We start from the raw sequence: 19,739 nt of genomic DNA on the forward strand, positions 1-19,739 counted from the left end.
GCGTTCCCACCGTATAAACTATGAACTGGAGGAGTGGAAATTTACAATCCCACCCGATGGCTCATGCTGTCGACCAGTTCGTCACGGTCCCTTCCGAGGACACTCGCAGTTGATAGCCAACATCCATCCCTTGGATGACCTCGAAAGACCAAAAAGCAGCCGCATCTCCAAATACTAACCAGATGCCATGACGCCGAGTGCCGGCAGCAGCAGGCCCGGCCACGATCCGCAGCCAAGACGGGGAAAAGCCCGTCACCGCGTCTTGGCTGTCCCCTGTGACCCTACGATATTCGACACTGGCCGCCCTTTTTGCTCTACGCCGCTAAAGCACCCCCTCGCTCCGCGGGACCTTTTGGTTTTCCTCTAATCTCGTTTCAATGACACACGGCAATTTTGACCCTAGCTAGCATCGACCGCGACTTTGGTGATCAAGAGCCACCCAATGAGAGCTTGACACCCCGCAGGGAACAAATATGAGCGGAATGGATGGAAGGCCGGGCGCCAGGGCAGACGAATCTGAACAAGACGCCGCCAAACTGAAAACGTTCGGACGGCAGACGCATTCCAATTCCGCTGCGGCAACAGTGTACTAAGTGCTGTCGCATCGGGACGCTTTCTATCACCACGCCCTCCCCTCCATGCAGCTGTTCCTTCAACCCGTGCAACAGTCCCACGCATCACATTACCTACCCATGCTTTGAGGGATCCTGGTCCCATGGAGAGGAGGAAGTTTGGTTTTGGAACCAAAAAGCGACGAGCTGCAAGCAGACTAGCTGCTGACTGTCCATGAAAACCCAATTCCGCGGTGCCTTGATAAAAAGCATTGGGGCTATTTGACGAGCCAAACCTTCGCAGTCGACCAACCGCCGCATGCCCAGGCCGTTTATGCAATAACAATTTGCGGCCAGAGCCCCCCGTTATCTGCCTAGTCAAGGACGGCGAGAGAACGCGGCCACCTAAAAAAAAATTGGAGAAGCTCTGCCGGTGACGGAAAAGGTGGGAATGACATCAGCTCATGGACTGATCCCCGGTGGCCCGAGGCGGTGTTCTTCTTGGCCCCAATTCCTTTTTCGCTTTGCCTGCTTCCACTGCTCCAGATCTGGGGCAGCCTTTCGTCCCTGGCGGCTAGCATTCGACGGCGATGTCGGGCCACGATGACAGATCCCAATTGAGTTGCTGGATGTCTCGGGGGTTGACAATAGCGCTCGACGGACCCCCCGTCGACTACACTCAAGGTGCACAGTTTTAGTGTAATGCATCGTAATGTCCTCACAACCTCGCGATATGCATCAGAGGCCGGATGGCCGGGATGCCTGCCAGCAACCACTTGCCGAATTGCTCATTGGGATGACACCTCTTTTCTCCTCACATGGGCTGCACATCACTTCCTGCTAGGGGTTTTGGTCTCCGTTTCGTCTGGAAAAAGAAGGGGGGACTGGATCTCTGGGTTATTGGTGCTGTCACCTCGAAATCACAGAAGTGACTCGACCAGCAAACCTATTGAGCTATGTTCGTCCTATTTTCTCGTCATTTCTGGCCAAAAGGCAGATGGGGAACCGCTGCTGCATTAAAAGTTCGCACCAATACAGGCATTTTACCATACTGTTTCCAACAGGTCTCCCTCTCGAAAGTGGGCTCAGACGCAGTGTTGGTGGTCACTGTCACTCCACCATGCACCACCCATCCATTCCACCAACACCATCCGACATTGCATTCGAGATAATGAATCCATTATGGAGCTTCCGTCCAAGCCATCCCCCCCTTTGGAACCCCCGGCTCAGTCTTCTCTGGGCCTTTGGGGATCGGCCCTTGGGACCAGACTCGTCCAGTCCTTCCTTACACCCTTAGCCCCTAGACTACGCGATCTTACTTGACTCACTCCCTCTTCGTCCTGCAGATGACGCCTCCTCCTTGCTCTCTCCTCCTCTCGGTCTTGCTCGTCCTCCACCATCTCCAGTTCTCCGCGCCGGGCGGCCCACGTATCTGTACATACCCCAGACGCTCGCACACGTTGGCGAAGCTACTACCCGTCAACCATCCCCGGTTTGCGCTGACCCTCGACCCCGACATCCATTTGTCCTGTTTCGAGTGTCCTCTCAACCTTTTCCTCTCTCCCCATTACTTAAAGACTCCTCCCCACCCTCTTCCCCAAAGCTTAAGAAAACCTTCCTCCGCCAACCTATGTGTTTTCTTCCGTGAAGCCTGACTACTCTTCCCGCAAAGATACCCCATCCTCGCTTGCCCATTACTTGGTTCTGTCCATTCTCACCTCGTCTCTTACACCCACAAGATCACACACGATGGCCACGCACGGGACTCACAACCACGCCGTCGTCCCTCCAACGGACTTGGAGAAGGATGTGCACACGTCTGGTGCCGACCACTACAATGGCGCCAATGGTGCTCAAGTACCCCAAGACGCACACGCACGACACAACGGGCCTTTCACCCGCGTTGCCGACTACCGGAACATGACTGAAGGGCAAGCGCAGGCATTCGGTGGTTCCCTCCAGCCCGGTCTGTGGAAGCCATACGAGCACAGGAAGTTCGCCAACCCGGCGCCGCTCGGCCTCTCGGCCTTCGCCCTCACGACTTTCGTCCTTTCCTGCGTTAACCTGCAGGCCCGCGGCGTCAAGGCCCCCAACATCGCCGTTCCCCTCGCCTTTGGCTACGGCGGTCTCGTTCAGCTCCTCGCGGGCATGTGGTAGGTCCCACGTTTTTGCCACATTTGAATTTTCCTCTTTCTTCTTTACCTGGTGCCAGGGTCCCCGAAGTTCCCCAACATCTCATCTCGACTGTCTCCACGATACCCCCGCAAGTGGAAGCTCCGGTTTGCTTATGTGGAGCATGGACGTGCTCCTTTTGCGCCGGAGTGGACCTTGAGCTAAACAAAAGCATGGATGGGAGGGGTTGGTCAGACGCGAGCGGTTCCTCGTCCTGCGTCAGGGAACTCCTGTGGAGAAGCTCTGGCAATACGAGCATCATTTAGCCGTCACTTAGACTCTCAAACGCGCCAATGCTGACAATGTCCATTACAGGGAGATGGCTGTTGGCAACACCTTTGGTGCCACTGCTCTGTCGTCCTACGGCGGTTTCTGGATCGCCTACGGCATCCTCTTGACTCCCGCCTGGGGCATCATCGCTACGGACGGCCCGTACGCGGCCAACTACTCGGACCACTACTCGGCTGTCGGCTTCTTCCTCACTGGCTGGTTCATCTTCACGTCGCTGTTGCTCCTCTGCACCCTCCGCTCGACGGTTGTTTTCTTCTCCCTCTTCTTCACCCTCGACCTCGCCTTCCTCTTCCTCGCCTGCGAGAACTATGCCGCCAACAACGGCGCCTTGACGGCCTCGCGCAACCTCCAGATCTGCGGCGGAACGTTTGGCATGCTCGCCGCATTCCTAGCATGGTACTGCGCTTTGGCGGGTCTCCAAGATGACAGGTGAGTGGTTTTTCTTCCCGGACGGGGCGGTTGTTCTATGCTCAGGCTAGTTCATCATGACCGCCCCTCCTCGACGCGCTACCGACGATGCGTCGCGCGCGATGTGGATTCCGTTTGCTAATGTTGAGTGTTTGCAGCAATTCCTTCTTCCAGGTCCCCGTTTTCCACCTTCCGTGGTCCGACCAGGGCAAGGAGCTTCGCAAGGCCAAGAGCAACCGCTCCGTCGCTTAAGCGATTTTTGGAAGAGTTTTTTCTTATGATGATGCGCCCAAAGCGCGATGGAGCACGCGGTTTGTGCGACCGCGATGCATTGAGAGGATACCCAATTGCGAGGGTGTCATGCTAGCGACGACCCGTTACTAAGAAGCGAAATGTGGATGAGAATCCCAACGGCTTCGTTTATCTTGTTAATACTTCCAGAGGATCTGCGAAAATGGGGGGAAACGTGGCTTCGGAACAGATATGGACTTGACAATGCCCTTTTCCCCAAAGGGCTTTTAACATAATGAATGATTTTCCCAGTTCGAATTTCCCCATCTTATTCAATCGTTTCGCATTGCGTTGAGACTAGACTTGCCAATCACTACGAAACGTTGTCCATCTAGGTGCCAGTTTGCGCGACCGATGAAGTGACGTCGAAAACCCTGGTTGATGCGGCGATTTGGAGAAGACGTCTTGGCAATGAACTCTGATTTCAATCTTTTTTCTGCCTGGTAGGGCGGCTCAGTTGTCGCATGGTTGGTCTCGCGCAATTACGGGAGATGTGCTGCCTCTCTGTAGGAAGCGGAAGCGGGCATTGAAAATTTGGGGGCGGCGCTTGAGGGCTTGGCATACCTCATTTCCCCCCAATCTTTTGGAGTCGCCCAGAAGTGGAAAAGAGTGAGGAGAGTGAACAAGTGGTGTGGTGAAGATCAGAGGGTTGAAGCGTTGGCGCCGCGGCTGGGCTGATGACATTACTACGGAGGTGCGCAGCTTTGGTGTCGGTGTTTGCCTCTTGTTGACGACATCGTGGCTGCGAGACGGATATAATGATGTGTTGGTATCGCAGCGAGTTGAAAGAAGAGATAATTGCCGTTGGCCATGCTCGTGAGCACCCAAGGCGAGTTGGATGACCCCCCTCGTCCCGATGCACCGATGCATTACAATGCTATGGTGCTTGGTAGCTCATTTATGATGCTTCAAAGAGTAACATTGCCTGCTTTGCAAGTTCCGTTCGGACAATCAACACTACGCCGGGTCACATCTGTGGCAGGCCGCGGGCATTGGAGCTTCGTGTATTTTGTACGCCGAGCTAAAATCATGGTGGTTTTTTTCTCTCTCAATCAGCTCTAGAATCAGTCTCAGCACGCACCTTGTTCGAGTAGAAAACGTCAATAGAAGTTGACAAGAGCTCATGTCTTCAAGCCTACGTTACCAACAAGCTTCATCACCCAATAATACTAAGGATCAGTTTCTCTTGGACTGGCAGACCGCCTCATTCTGGAGTCTACCCAGCAGTTGTCTCCACTAACTTGGGTCAAATAATGCCACGTTTCGTTAGTGCAAACGAAGCTTGTGCAACTCGTGCTCCGGAAATGACACCGCCCGGCGCCTTGATTGGACAATCAGCTTTTGTGAAGATGCACTGCAGAACATAAAATTGCATAACTGGGCATAAGTGACGCCTTACTAAGATATTGCGTCTACCGTGCAACAGTTGACGGCTTCTTCATCGTCGCCGATGACTGTACCAATTATGCTTCTGAAATGAGGTCGGTCCATGGCCATATATATCGTGGTATGCACTGTTATCATGATACAAGGTGTTGTTCACCTCTTCAATATTGTTTCTTCTTCTACTGAAGCCGGCGTAATGGCGCTCGACCGAAGCATCCCTTCTAGTCTATTGCACATGACGCCCAACAATAGTTTGTTACTGGCCTCCTTGACCCTTGTGTTTATAAGTTGTTCTTAACGCATACTCTTCAAATACTACTCCTGGCCTCTTGCAAAGACCTTGGGATACTACGTCTCCCTCGCTATCTACAATATCTACTTCACCCGCTCTCCCACTATCCCGGTCCCCATCTCGCTGCCAGCTCGCCGTGGTGGAGGCTCTCCTCTTTCCTTGGCGGCACTCTGTATGACCTCCTACAGCTACATAACCGCTACGGCCAGTCGTGCGGACGTCTCCTGGCGCGTTGTCGTACATGTGGCGCCGCAACGACAGGTGTTCTACGGCCACAAGCCGCTTAGTCAACCCGAGTCCTCCAAGGGCAAGAAGTAACTTGCCGTACTCAACAGTGGGCCGGCTATTATGAACGCAGATCGGGAGTATCACGGATACATTCGCAGTTTGTTTGCGTACGGAATTTCCGAGAGAACGATGAGAGAGCAGGAGAATATTATCAGTGGCTATATTCATGCGCCGTTTCGCAACCTGAAAGAAGGCAGTAAGGATGGGAAGAGGGCGGTGAATGTGTTGCAGTGGCAAAATGTGAGTTGTTGGGAAAAGAGTCGAGATAAGTGCTGCACGTTGGCTGCTGGGCACAGTTTGTCATTCTTGACTTCATGTCGGTTTCCTTAGCAAGTTGGACCTTCCATATAGACCTCCAGAGTCTTTCAACACTTCGAAAGCCCTCGCGGAGTCGTTCGACTGTCTCAAAACTTCCACGCTTCATGCCTGTATCAAGATGTTCTTCGCAATGGTAAGAAAGTGACCGGCATTATCCCACTAGAAGTTACTGCCAATTCATTGAGTGCCGGATGAGAGCTTCCTGACAAGCTTTTGTGTATCCAGTGACAGATCTGTCTTGTGGGCGGCACGATCAGGAATCAACACGATAAATCAAGATGCTCAATCTTGGTCGTTAGAGAGTCTTGACCATCAAATCGTCCGGGGTTGATGTGGATTCAATTTATCTCCACATTCGGCATCAGCACAATAGCTCAGGGGTAGAGCGCTGGGCTCATAACCCAGAGGTCCCTGGATCGAAACCAGGTTGTGCTATCACATTTATTTTGTAAGATCGTATTTCCACAAAAGTGAAATGGATATTTTTGCTGATTTCTGCCAGTTCATCATCTTGCTGTGTTCTGGACAGACTTGTCATGGCCGAACATGGATGTCAATAAAACCCAACATGCGGTGAAACGAGGAAGCCAGTGCATACAGGGAACAGCGCATCGCTGCTCAAAAAGGAATTCGGCACAATCCCTAGCAAGGTGGGTGCGGAAAGTACATACATTGGTGTTCATGTGTTGAAGAAACTTGGAAGGCAGTCTTCTTAACCTTCTCTGGAATCAACCTCCCAAGCATGGCTGTTGCCTCGACATCTCGTTTGCCGGATTTAAGCGACCTGGCGCTGCAGGTGACTGACTCTTGTATCATACTCGACATGGGTCATAGTAGCAGGCCAGATTAAGCATGTTGATGCTTAAAGCCAAGTTGACATCGTCGCTCACAAAACCCGACAACAGCATCTTTGGCTTATCGACTTTCGCGGAAACGATTGCTATTTCTGGCCCGAGGGCATCGTCACTTTCGAGATTTAGATTAACAACCGTCTTTTATCTTACATATGAAGTGCCCAAAACTCGTACCGGCCTGCTCTCGGCTCCCCCCATGATCTTCGAATACGACCATAGCCCCACGAGCTTAAGTTCAGCGGTCGGGTGATATCGTTATCAACCGCGTAACCGCCCTCAAAACCCTTCAGCCACTGGCTCTTGCTTCCAAATCGTTCCCATGAAGCAGAAAAAATCCTAAGCGCGGCACTTTCGGTCAAAATGACAGTTGTGGAAGCAGACAGTGCAATACTGTAGCGCGCGTTAGCCGACTTGGGGAGTGTACAGTAAATCCATCGTGACGGCGAGCCAAGACGAAGATCCCCATCGAACCCCAACAGCCCGGTAATTCGATGCCCATTTGGGAAGGTCCCAATTTCTCGTGTTCACTCACGATGCATCACTCGTCACTTGCAGGTTCGTGAATCTTCATCCGCAACGCCGAAAGTATATATCCCCGCGCGATGAATTCTCTCGGTCTCTCTCGGGGGCTTTTGCTCGCTATCGCCGGCCACTCGTTTCCTACCCTGCGATCACCGCCATCATGAGGTTCTCTTCCAACGCCGCCTCCCTCATACTGGGGCTTCTGGCCTCAACGGCGGGCGTGTCTGCCGCCGCTGATGCTGCCGACATCGATGCCGCGCCCGCAGTGAACGAAGACTCCTTCGTCCGCGGCGCATACATCGTCGAGCTCAACGGCGAGCAGGATGCTACCGCTCTTTACGACGAGCTCCGCTCCGACGGTCTCGCCGTCAAGCCCCGCCTAGACCTCAAGTACCGCCTTTTTAATGGCGCTTCCTTCAGCGTTGACGACGACGACGGGGAGCCTGATGTCACTACCAGCAAGATTGCTGGCAAGCTTAGCGTCAAGGGCGTCTGGCCCGTCCGCAAGATCAAGATGCCCCAGCCCGAGGCTATCTCTATCGGTCGCAACGGGACGACTTACAGCGACACGCTCTTGAGGTCCATCAAGGACCGTCGCGACGTCGCCGAGAAGGACACCTACAGCACCCACGTCATGACGCAGGTGGACAAGCTTCGTGAGGCTGGACTCACGGGCAAGGGCGTCAAAGTCGCCATTGTCGACACTGGCATTGATTATAGACACCCGGCCCTCGGCGGCTGTTTCGGCGAGGGATGCATTGTTGCTTACGGCTGGGACTTTACCGGCGATGACTACTATTCGAGCTCTTCCGCGCCCATTCCCGACGCCGACCCGCTTGATACCTGCCAGGGTCAGGGCACGCATGTTGCGGGCATCATCATGGCGCAGAAGAACGAGCTTGGCTTTACTGGCGTGGCGCCGGATGCTACTCTCGGCGTATACAAGGTCAGCGGCTGCGCGGGCTACACGACGAGTGAGATCTTGGTGTCGGCGTTTTACCGTGCCTATGAGGATGGTAGCGATGTCATCTCGTGCTCTGCCGGTGACGACTCCGGTTGGGCGAGCGACGCCGCCGGTGTTGCCGTCTCCCGCATTGCCGAGGCCGGTGTGCCCGTCATCGTTGCAGCCGGCAACTCAGGTAACCTGGGCGTCTGGGCTGTTGCGTCGCCAGCGTCTGGAAAGGCCGTTGCCGGCATCGGATCCGTTGACAACACTATTATGCCGAATGTGATGAACCGCGGCACCTTTGTCAACGAGACGGGTAAGTTTGCTTTCGGATGGCAAGACAGCCGTCCCATTCCGGAGGCAAACGTGACTCTGCAATTGTGGGTTGGAGGGGTAAACAACACTGGTTGTGAGACGATTGCCGAGGATGTGGACTTGAGCAACGCCATTCCCCTTGTTCCCATAGATGCATGCGCGTCCGATACCCAAGCCGAGAACCTGCTTGCGCGAGGTGCCAAGTACATTCTCTTCTACCCCTCGAGCGAGTCGTGAGTGCAGTTCACTCCCCACCCTGAAAATGATCTTGTATTTCTAACAAGAGGTCAGCAGGTTATACCTCCCGTATGTCTATACCGCTGGTATTGAGGGTATTGGCATGGTCATGCCCCGTCAGGCACAGGACTGGATCGCCTACGCTGAGAACGTTACCATTACTTTGGGACCCCCCGAAAATTCTGGCCTCTTTGCCGAATCCACCAGCAACGGCCCAACCGCCGGCTACACTAGCTCCTTTAGCAGCTACGGCCCGACTTGGGAGCTTGAAGTCAAGCCTCAGATCACTGCGCCCGGTGGTGCAATCCTCTCGACCTGAACCTGGGACTCTGGTCAGTACATGGTCAACGGAGGAACCTCCATGGCCACCCCCTTCGTGGCCGCTGTCTACGCCCTTGTCGGCCAGGTTCGTGGTACTCTTGACCAAGAGATCCTTCGTTCCGTAATCGCTGCGACCGCCCAGCCCAAGGCCTGGAACGATGGTACTACTGCTCATGAGGACATCCTGGCTCCTGTGCCTCAGCAGGGTGCGGGCTTGGTGCAGGCTTGGGACGCAGCATACGGCACGACTATTCTTGGCTCTTCTGGCATCTCCCTGAACGACACCGATCACTTCGTCGCCGAGCACACCTTCAGCGTCAAGAACATGGCCTCAGAGGAAGTCACCTACCAGCTCGGCCACGCCAAGGCTGTGACTGTCTACACCTTCATCCCGGACACGGCTCCACTTACTGTTGCCCGTTCCCCTCCGCCTACTGCTGAGGCCTGGGCTGAGATCATCTTCGATGCCGACACTCTCACCGTTCCCGCCGGCGGTAGTGCCGAGGTCAAGTTCACTGCCATGCCCCCCAGCGGCCTGAATAGCACCCTCTTGCCCGTTTACAGTGGCTACATCACGCTCGACGGCAGCAACGGCGAGACACTTTCGGTCCCTTACCTTGGCGTCGCCGGCAGCATGCATGATACCCCCGTCCTGGCCCCCGGCAATGGTCTCACCGGCGTCTACCTTTCCTCTACTGACAACCACTTCCTGATTCCCGTTGCCGCCAACCGTACCTTCACCGTCCCTCGCCCTGGGTCAACTGGTAGCGCAATCTACCCCAAAATGGTCGTTACTCCCACCGTCGGTACTACTGAGCTGCATGTCGAGCTTGTGGCTGTCGGCGGCGTTGGTAACTCGACACTGAAGGTAACCGATCACCTGGGTTATCCGACCCTTGGCCCTGTGCCACAGTCGCCTGTTCCGTATGCCCACCGCTTCGGCTACACGTGGAACTTTGGCGGCTACTTGGCTGGCAGCACTGTTGTGCCGGAGGGTACTTACAAGTTCATTGCGAGTGCTCTCAGAATCTTCGGGGATGCAATGAAGGAGGAGGACTGGGACGTCGTCGAGACTGTCGAGTTCAACTTGAAGTATCTTGCTTAGAGAAGTTGGTAGAAAGACATTGAAGTCGTTCCGTGCTTTCAGTAGCTCATGCTTACACGTTGAATAACTCTTCAGAGACATCTTAGCCCCTCTAGCGTGTGCCACTAATTTTCTTGCCTGTCTGACTGAGTGTTCACGCGCTTCCGCTCATGGTATTTGTATCCGCTCTCAGGTTATCACATAAAAAAATTTGAACCTGGCACGGCCGATAACATTGGGGTTTTTTTTCTCTCTTTTTTTCTTCTTCCTTCTTTTGTTACATCGCCAATTCGTCGATACCCCGCCGTTCTCAGTTACCAAAGCAACTACCTATATGCCTTTATGGGGATCTGCTGACGGTTGAGGAGCTGCTGCACACATCATCCTTACCAAATGCATCGACGCTCTAGGCCGGTGGGTGGTGAAAAATGAAAAATGCGGAAGTATCGGCACGCTAAATGATTTTGCAAAAGGGGACAATTTGTATTAGGTTTCTTCGAAGAAAACAAGTAATCTCTCACCCACAGTAGGTTTGAGGCCTCGGTAATTAGCTACATAACAACGGGCGATCAGCCTGAGTCATGCAGCAGAAGTATAAAGCCAGCGCAGTTGGCTCGCTAATTCCAGCCTAGCCACACCAGGTTCCAACAACTCCAACGTTTTATTAACTTTTCGGTGGTCGCCATGCCGCACCTCACGGCTTGGCTCTTGGCCGTTGTCGGTTTCAGTGCCCCCGTGACTTGCGAAAGCCGCCGATACTCGACATGGATGCTCGATAGCATCAAGGAACGAAAGCAAGGCGTTATTTCGTCAGGCGCATCAAGCAGCTATTTGGAAACAGGCATTCTTTCAATCGCCCTCGAGGCTGTCATCAAGCAGTACCCAGAGCTGAAAGATCAGTACGCTCCCTACCTGGGAGATGTCCTTGAGGCCGGCATACCAAGCCTGACCAACGCAACCTATGTGGCGACACGGCCTCTGGATCGTTTTTCGGTCGCCAATGCCGTTCAAGAAGCTTTGCAAGCGGATGTCGTTTCAATCTCGCCTACAGTTTCAGCAGCATTGAACACCATCAATGAGTCTTTGTCGCTTCAGATCAGGAACCCCGAAGGCGGACTGTGGTATTACGTTTACCCGCAATGGAGCTACCTTGATGGCATGTTCTCTGTGCTGCCCTTCATGGCATCCCAGCCGCAGCCTAATTACACGGACATTAGCCTGCAGATGACGCTACTTTACGAACACTGCTTTCAGAAGAATACTTCGTTGGTTGCTCATGGTTACGACTACTCGAAGAGGGCTGTTTGGGCGGACTCGAAGACGGGTGCGAGCCCGTATGTTTGGGGTCGCTCTGTGGGCTGGTTTGTCGCTGGTCTGGTGCAAACATGGGAGTCTCTGGACTGTCTCGCGGGCAAGCGTGAGGCGGAACCAGTCTGTAAGCAACTCCGACAGATGACGACTCAGCTTGCTACGTCACTCGTCAGATACGCCGATCCGGAGACCGGAGCCTGGTGGCAAATCACGACTTTCCCAGGCCGCAGCGGCAACTACCTCGAAAGCTCTAGCACGGCCCTCTTCATGTTCTCCATGTTGAAGGGCAAGAGAATTGGCATGCTCTCTGACTCCAAAGTAGATTTTAGACAAGCGGCTCTGAAAGCATACGACTACACCGTTCGCAACTTCGTTGTTGACACTGGTAACGGGACCATTGGCTACAACAAGACGGTAGCGGTTTGTAGTCTCAACTCTACTGCGTCATACGAATATTACACCAACCAGCCACTTTTACCGAATAGTCTTCTAGGAGAGTCCGCATTTATTTTGGCTTCACTTGAGGTAGAGAGATGCTAAGGTCATAGTCATACGCGAAAGGGCACCTGTGACAATATGATATATTATCAACCTGGCTTTGAATGGCAATTATAGATGTAATCACGTTTACAATGTCAGGACTATTGGAATCTGTTTGATGAATAACGTAAAGCTTTTGGCGCTGGGATTTATGATTCATGATTCTTGGCCCAATGCATCCGCTTGGCCCCTGGGAAATGATCGGTATATCTGTAATCGTGGTACAACCAGGGTCACTGTCTGGGCACTTGGACGACGACTTCTATCAAACAGCAACGATTCCGAGGTCAAGACAACGATCAAACATACTAAAGAACCACGGAAACTTTGACAAGAGATAGACAGGAGTCAGTCACTTTGCTGCTGGATGGAGTGCTCAAGAAGAACTCAAGTAGCCATATCAAGATATCTAAATCTGTCGACAGGTTAACCGCATATCAAAGACTAGATAAGCTTCGAGGAGGGTCATAACCTTGATGCACAAGTCAGCAGATAGATACACCCGGCGTACTGGCTGTTATTAGTACGCCTTTTCTCGTCTATAGGAGTTGTTGCGAGTATTTGGGATGTGGATACATTGACTAGAACCACCTCAACCCAAGTATAAAGACCTCAAGTATTTTAAGCATGTGAACTGTATACAGAATCTATGTTATGGCTTTCTGTGCATAGATCTAGGTCTACTCACATCGAGCGTTTCTTACATGCGCCGCAACTATAGTATCCACAGCGATCCACGATGGCATCGCTTCGGACCCATGGCGCAACGGTAGCGCGTTCGACTCCAGCTCTGGATTGTTATCGAAAGGTTATCTGTTCGAATCAGGTTGGGTTCATTATTCAAACGTTGTGAACGTCTTCCTTTTGGTTCCTTCCTATCTTTTGGCGCTATCTGTGACGCTGTTACTCACGGCCAACCCGTGGCGAAAATGTGACTCCGGGCGGAAATACAAGTGCATAAGATATGCAAGTAAACAGAGACTGCCGTGTATGTATCCAACATTGGTTCGAAGTCATGCGTAAACAGTCTCGTCTCGGTCCGGTGTTGTGTGTTAGATAAAGCCATCATACAGGGCTTAGAGATATTCATCAACATGTATCGAATCGACCCAAAGCCGACACCGGCCCTGTCCATGGGCTCCGGCCTGAACTTAGTCTTTATACGGATGGACGTTTCGCAATGTAGTATCAGCTCACCTATCTGCGTCATACTGATTCCGGTGTCGTGACCGGAGTGTTCCATCATCGACAAAGAGGAAGGGGATCAAGGCGGAGTGTTCCCGAAGGGACTTGATCCACTTGGTCCAAGCTTTCGGCAATGACCCGATGCACCACGCCTCGGGGGTCGGAGCTACAGTGAATGGTTCCGACGTCGCATCGTTACCGGACTTCACAATTCTGAAGTTATCAGTCGAATGTCAATTTTTAGTAATACGCCGGTTTTGATTTCCAAGATACTTTTGTGTAACTTTAGGAAAAGTGAGATTCAAGCCTGGTACCGCAATGTTCTCTCGCGCCCTAGAGATTCTGCGAAAGTTCACCTCCTGTGATGTAAGAGCCAGCCATTGCCACGCCATGTCACGGCGGAGACCGCCAGTCTTGTTGCAAATGCTGACGGTCGATCGGATTGGAGACGCTCTGGTAAAGCTAAAGTATCCACAGGGCGGCTTTCTTGATGGCGTTCGCATGTTCTCACCGGGTGCATCGATACGCGTTTCTGGCCCTGCTATAACGGTGCAAATGGTTGAAGTGAGTGCTATCTCAGCGCCGAAGTTGGACAAGAACTTCGTCGACTACAACCAAGAAGGCGGCATTATGTACGTTCAACAGCCCAAGCGATTGTCGTCGGCTTGCTGGGGCGGTCTGATGTCTACAAGAGCCAAGTACCTGGGTGCTCAAGGTGTCGTGATCGATGGTCGGATAAGAGAAATTAGCGAGCACAACGAGATGGGTTTCCCGGTAAGCTCATATGTCTCATCATGACAAAATTGATACTAGCGTACCTAAACGTTACGATAGGTCTTCGCACAAGGTACCTCAATTCTCGGGTCCAATACCTTCACTCGCGCATCCCGAGTGAACGTGCCACTCCAATTCAATAGCGATCTCTGGATCAACCCCGGTGATATTCTGATTGGTGACTCTGACGGTGTTGTGGTCACGCCCGTATCACTGGTAGAGAAAGTGGTTGCTTTGTGTCAAGAGCGGGCAGAGGTTGATGAGAGAATGTTTGCTGAGCTGAGGAAGGGAGCCTCGATGGGCGATCTTATTAGGAATGTCAGGAAAGACAAGTAGATATCAATGGGATATAGAAGTACCCTCTACGCAGCACGTTTAGCATCGTTCTCACAAGTCCCTTTGTTTCATCTATGTGCTTAATCTGTGGACGGTCACCGAACCACGCCATCGCTCCATATCGGAAGGCAGGAGGACCTCATGAGGACTCGATGGTATGTCGCAGTGTTAATCTATTCCGTGATAGTACTGCTTTATGTTCGACCCATATTGCAGTCTTTTATCGTCTAAACAGACGGGTCGAGTTACGAATCATCATGAGACCCCATTCCTCGGCTGAGAGCCATGACTTCAGGCTCTTAAGCCAGGCCGCATCATCCACCTCGAGATATGACGGCTCTTTCATTGCCTCCTCTTGAAAGCGCATCTTCATCCGTGATATGTGCGGCCAGTCACTGTCCCATATTACTTGATGCTTGTTCGCATCCATGAATGCGCGGACCAGACTTTTGGCATCATAGTAGCCTGGTTTGTCCTCACTGTTGCGGTACGGCGCGCTTAGCTTGACCCATAAATTGCCATCCCTGGCCAATCTCGTTAACCCGTCGAAGCCGGGCTGTTGTGTAATTAACATCATGGTGGTATTTCGCCGGGAGAAGGCTTGTATCTTTAATAATGCAAAGTGGTCTGTCACCAGGTCGACGCTTTGCTTGACGATGACGTCGTGGACAAACTGCTCCAGCGCACCCCAGAAATCGGTTCGGATCGTTGTAATCGTCAAACTTCAAGGCAATGACAAATTTGAGACTCTCCTTAGATGAGCTAGCTAGCAAGGCAATCTTCTACAGTTCGACATCTTCCAAGGCGTTGTACTGATACTAATTCACCCGGACGCCTCAAACGCCAGCCTTGTGCATAGAGAGTATTTCTCCGTCACTTGTCTTGGCAGGGTTGATGGCGCCAACAGCCCGATTCTTTTGATTGTCAAGCTGAGACAAAAAGGTTTTCAACAAGGTAAAGTCATCTCTACAAGACATTTCGTGGGTAAGGACGGACCTAGTGATGCCATAGTTTTTTTTTAACTTTTCAAACGTGGCGTCGGCGGCGGGGTAAGGTGTATGTCTGGACTGTAAGCGTACGACTCCGTTTTGAAGAGCTGACCGTCATTATGTTTTGTTTTTTACACAACCAAGGAAGCAGTGGAAAAATGCCTTCTTTTGGCCGGGCCCCCCGAGGGGTCCATAGTTAATGTCGTTCGTAGTTGTCGGCGCTCTCTCGGCTGCTAGTTTCCAGACATCATCCCTAATTGCCAGGGAAAAGCTGATGTGATTGCTATACCCATTATCTCCCGGTTCTGTTTCAGGCGTCAGGCGGACTTCTAGGGGGACATAGTAATGCCGGTCGTTTGCAAGTTGCCAGCATGAAGGCAAGTCACGAAATCCAACCCTGTCATCAGCTTGCTCGGCAGTTGACCATGGGGTTGACTAATCTGGAGCTACCCGTGTCTGGACCGTCCAAGAAGCGGACAGCTCCGCGGCGAGAAGGACTCCTTTGCGGGACAGTTCCAGCTGCGCCACGAGCACCCAGCCACGCCCACGGAATGCGTGGGATCCACTCCTCACACGGATTTTTCCACCCCGAGTCTTCCGCCGTAGCACGCCTGATGGAGAATTGGTAACTTTTGTTTAACAATGCACGTGTCATTTAGCCACTCTAGCGTACATGTTGCTAGTAAGTTAGGGAGAGCCACTCTTTGTCGTCAGAAAAAGATGCTGCGGAGCTCCGCTAACGGATATCCTCAGCTTCCAAGGCGTGCCAATCGGATGGCTCTAAACCAGACGCCGCTAGAAAACCACTCTTTGTAGCTTGCAAAAAGGCACCCCGGGGACTATTTAAAACAAGTCTCTACAAAGCGCAGCTTCAAGAGTTACAAAACGCAGTGAATACAACTCTGATGAGGATCATCTAACCTCGATTCAAGAGGAGCCGAAGACTGTCTACTTTGCCCACCACTTTTAAGTGTGATGGCTGACGCAGCCGTCGGTGGGCGTCGAGACTTTTGTGCGGTATGTCCACGTTCACTCGCACCAGTGGAGCTCCTCCACCTGAATGCGAGAACGGAACTCGAGCGGGATCCCTTGTTGAGCCTTTGCCTATGTATCTAAGCGCGAGGCTAAACAAGCCAAATATCTAGCGGTAAACATTAAATCGCGGAAACAGATTTTGAGTTCGTCCAAATCGCCGTTGAGATTCTTCGTCTCAGGAATACGTACGTCTGGTTCTACAGTGCTCTACACGGAGGCCAGTGCGTTCTGTGTCTCAAATGCGTCAAAGTTGGGCAGACGATTCTTTACCTTTTGACGGCATCAGAAGGAAGCTGCCGAAAGGTCACCAAACAGGGAAATTTAACCAAGGCTGCCGACATGCTAGCAGGTGCCACGGAGAACGTGATTATCGTGACCCCTGGCGGAAAACCCAAAACCATAATTGTCGAAGACAAAGCTGGGGCGCGGCGACTCAAGTCCACAAGCTGTGGGATCAGTAATTAGCATCGTCAGCACGGACGGTGTGGCTGGTCTATTTCGTGGGTTACTCCCAGTGGCACTCAAGCAGAGCTCCAGCGCGCTTGCGCGTTTCACCACCTACAGTGCTCTGTGGATGCTATTGAGCCGCCAATGAAGCCGTTTGGCAGAGGGTGCCATCCTACTGTCTTGGTTAAAGCTGCTGCTGGGGGTGTGTTTGTGCCGCAATACTATTCGATGTCGTTAATACAAAGGTGGAAAGCCTTAGACGGGGTTACGATCAAATGATCAACTGCGCAATGTGGCATTGTACCACGGTCAATGTACGCGATTCGGGAGTCGCTGGTCTAAGAAAGGGCACGACCCCTCTCTTGGCCAGATTGAGTGTGAGTTGAGACAGGAAGCACTAGTCCCGAAATTGTCAGTTCCATTGGCACATGCCACTTGGAAGACAAATAAGTGATCAGGTTCGTGTTCGCATACCCTAGAATCCTGGCGCCTCAAGCTTCCCCATTTACGATAATGCGTTAAGTGTTTTGCAACAGACCGCAAAAAGGGGCAAGGGAGTAGCCAGAAGGCTAAGTTGTAGATAGACACAAAACAGCCCTCAAGTCAAAAACAACAGTAAGGATGATCATCCTGCAAGTCTTGGCAGCGAAATAATCTCCGCATAACGATGGATAGATGGTGTGGGCAGCGGGGTTGTATGCCCTGTTCGACAAAACAAGAACGCAACTCCGAGCAAAGCAGGCTTATCACTGGTGAACGTATGCCTTCGGTAGCAGACCTACAGTCAGGAACGTACCGCCCAACATCAAAAACCCAGCATAATATCCGACGCACAGTCAACAGTCACAGCAAGGTACTGACACAAACATAGTTGTTGGACACTAGACGTCCATCAACAAACTCAGAACCGAGGTCTTTGTGAGATGGTAGGGGGACTAGATGTTGACTACACCGCGAATCTAGCGTGCGATTAGGCAGTTCACTCAAACCCAGTGCTAAGCCACCACTGTAGTTGTGCGTACCGGCCAATCCTTTCGTCCCAGGTCCTGTTGTGAGCTGCCTTGACCGCTAGAGACTGTAGTCTGGCTTTCGCTACAGTTCTACCGAAACCCTATGATCCCGGCCTTTCTTTCGTGAGCTTACGGGTGGGTATCACCCGGCGTCATTAAATATGCCTTTACCCCAAAAGAGCCACTCAGGCCACATCCCCCTCGTTGATCGATATGGCGAGAGGACTGTTAGTGTAACAAGCCCCTACCAGAGTCCCATCATCCAAGATCCAATAGATGTACCATGTACCTTGAGTAGCTCACCTAAATGCGATAGGTCTGCGCGGCGTGCGTCCTCAACTTATTCTCTCATCAATCGAGTTCATTCCAGCAGCTCAAACCTCGACACACCAGGCATAATCAAAAAAAAGTAGTCTGCATCACACCTTTCTTTTGCCAGTCATGGCCACACGGGTGAACCCGCCCAAGAAGGTCCGACTAGCCTGTCGGCGTTGTCGCACAAGACGCATCAAGGTAAGACTTTCTTCCATTTCCTGCCCTACGGATCCGCTGAGCTCCCTTTTCCCCTGGCGCTGGCTGTTAGCCTAGGTTGACTGGGACCAACTCACCGCGTTACTCCGGCCCAATTATTAACGTTGCTCATCCTTCTCAGTGTGACGGAGAAGTCCCTGCTTGTACGAATTGCGCAAAAGCTGGCGAGACTTGCCTTGATGTCGACAGTCAGAATTCAGGCTTACTGGTTCCTCGCAAGTAAGTATAACATAATTTCCTCATCTGTCCTGTTCACGAAGCGGGCCTTCCCCAAGCGACCGGAGTGATCCTCACTGCATGGTTGGACTGATGCAAAAGTCCCTCGCTGATGCATTGCCCCTGGGTACAGCTTCGCAAGTGCCGCCCGTGCTAGGATCCAATGGCTCGAAGACATCATCAAACAACGACTTCCTGATGTCGACATATCTCAAGGTCCGCAGATCGACGCCTTTCCAGACCCAAAAGGCTCGGCCATCGCCGGAGGTGTGGACCATGATGATGACACCGTCTCAACGTCTTCGTTCCGGTCCGGTCGCGGAAGTAGTCAACCTGCAGGACGGACGTTAAGTCTTGGGTCCCAGAGGATGGGACTAAAGCGGCCCGCGGAGGCCGCGGGTTCGTACGACCACGACGAGCAGTTCCCCGACCGTGCACACTCGGTCGCGATGAATCTGGGGATGATGTCCCTGAACTCAGACTCTAATCAAAAGCACTATTTAGGGTCAAGCTCCGGTGTTCTATTTACGAATCTCATCGGGGTATCCCCTTCGAGCGCTGGTTCTACACCTGCGGCTCTGCTAGACGATGTCCAAGCCCAGGGCCCTTCTTCTGAATGGCATGAAACGTCGTCTTCTGTTCATGGTAACGTCTCGCAACAGTACAACCGTTCTCTACATATCATCCTACAACAGGTTCGTTCTATTCTGTTATCTGTGTCCCTTTGAAAGGACGACGCTGACATACCTTTTCCCTTAGGAGCTTCCCAAGAAGGAAGACGCCGTGAATTTGATACACACCTACATCCGATGGATACACCCCGACTACCCAGTTCTCGAACCAAGCTCTCTACTCAGCGCTGTGGACGCCCTTTACGCAACCTACCCATGCTCGATAGACGAAGATCCTTTTCCTCATGGATGGCCCAGCTCAGTCCAAGCTTTTCGTTGGAACGGACGACAAAGGATACCCGGCAGCCCAGGATTCCACTCGATATCCATGCCGGTTGTGGCGTTTGTTCTGTTCATGGTATTCAACATCGCAGCTATCGTCAAAGTCAGGTCACGGGTATACGAATTCCCGCCAGAG

The 19,739-nt window shown here is 52.3% G+C and overlaps 7 protein-coding genes and 2 non-coding genes across 9 annotated transcripts; 7 read left to right on the forward strand and 2 right to left on the reverse strand.

Annotated features, from left to right (window-relative positions):
• Positions 1-2,300: 2,300 nt before the first annotated feature.
• ColSpa_01730 (acetate permease A) lies at positions 2,301-3,674 on the forward strand (the record flags this gene model as incomplete). Its single annotated transcript, XM_049267942.1, has 3 exons — positions 2,301-2,704; positions 3,039-3,443; positions 3,581-3,674. The coding sequence occupies 3 exons, from the start codon at positions 2,301-2,303 to the stop codon at positions 3,672-3,674; spliced, it is 903 nt and encodes a 300-aa protein (XP_049123899.1).
• A 2,686-nt stretch (positions 3,675-6,360) lies between these two features.
• On the forward strand, positions 6,361-6,432 carry ColSpa_tRNA_049. Its single transcript has one exon. It is a non-coding gene; the product is annotated as a tRNA-Met (tRNA).
• A 1,101-nt stretch (positions 6,433-7,533) lies between these two features.
• Positions 7,534-9,190, forward strand: ColSpa_01731 (minor extracellular protease vpr; the record flags this gene model as incomplete). Its single annotated transcript, XM_049267943.1, has 2 exons — positions 7,534-8,867; positions 8,929-9,190. 2 exons carry the CDS (start codon positions 7,534-7,536, stop codon positions 9,188-9,190), a joined length of 1,596 nt encoding a protein of 531 aa, XP_049123900.1.
• A 42-nt stretch (positions 9,191-9,232) lies between these two features.
• Positions 9,233-10,297, forward strand: ColSpa_01732 (PII-type proteinase; the record flags this gene model as incomplete). Its single annotated transcript, XM_049267944.1, has 1 exon — positions 9,233-10,297. The coding sequence occupies one exon, from the start codon at positions 9,233-9,235 to the stop codon at positions 10,295-10,297; it is 1,065 nt and encodes a 354-aa protein (XP_049123901.1).
• Positions 10,298-10,960: 663 nt separating this feature from the next.
• ColSpa_01733 (unsaturated rhamnogalacturonyl hydrolase YteR) lies at positions 10,961-12,127 on the forward strand (the record flags this gene model as incomplete). Its single annotated transcript, XM_049267945.1, has 1 exon — positions 10,961-12,127. One exon carries the CDS (start codon positions 10,961-10,963, stop codon positions 12,125-12,127), a length of 1,167 nt encoding a protein of 388 aa, XP_049123902.1.
• A 752-nt stretch (positions 12,128-12,879) lies between these two features.
• On the forward strand, positions 12,880-12,963 carry ColSpa_tRNA_050. The gene is given in 2 exon segments: positions 12,880-12,915; positions 12,928-12,963. It is a non-coding gene; the product is annotated as a tRNA-Trp (tRNA).
• Positions 12,964-13,867: 904 nt separating this feature from the next.
• Positions 13,868-14,422, forward strand: ColSpa_01734 (4-hydroxy-4-methyl-2-oxoglutarate aldolase; the record flags this gene model as incomplete). Its single annotated transcript, XM_049267946.1, has 2 exons — positions 13,868-14,086; positions 14,147-14,422. 2 exons carry the CDS (start codon positions 13,868-13,870, stop codon positions 14,420-14,422), a joined length of 495 nt encoding a protein of 164 aa, XP_049123903.1.
• Positions 14,423-14,642: 220 nt separating this feature from the next.
• ColSpa_01735 (4-sulfomuconolactone hydrolase) lies at positions 14,643-14,999 on the reverse strand (the record flags this gene model as incomplete). Its single annotated transcript, XM_049267947.1, has 1 exon — positions 14,643-14,999. The coding sequence occupies one exon, from the start codon at positions 14,997-14,999 to the stop codon at positions 14,643-14,645; it is 357 nt and encodes a 118-aa protein (XP_049123904.1).
• A 3,725-nt stretch (positions 15,000-18,724) lies between these two features.
• Positions 18,725-18,928, reverse strand: ColSpa_01736 (uncharacterized protein; the record flags this gene model as incomplete). The annotated part of the gene is made up of 1 exon (XM_049267948.1): positions 18,725-18,928. One exon carries the CDS (start codon positions 18,926-18,928, stop codon positions 18,725-18,727), a length of 204 nt encoding a protein of 67 aa, XP_049123905.1.
• Between the last annotated feature and the right edge of the window lie 811 nt (positions 18,929-19,739).

This window comes from Colletotrichum spaethianum (assembly GCF_022836535.1).
Source record: "Colletotrichum spaethianum MAFF 239500 DNA, contig03, whole genome shotgun sequence".
NCBI lineage: Eukaryota > Fungi > Ascomycota > Sordariomycetes > Glomerellales > Glomerellaceae > Colletotrichum > Colletotrichum spaethianum.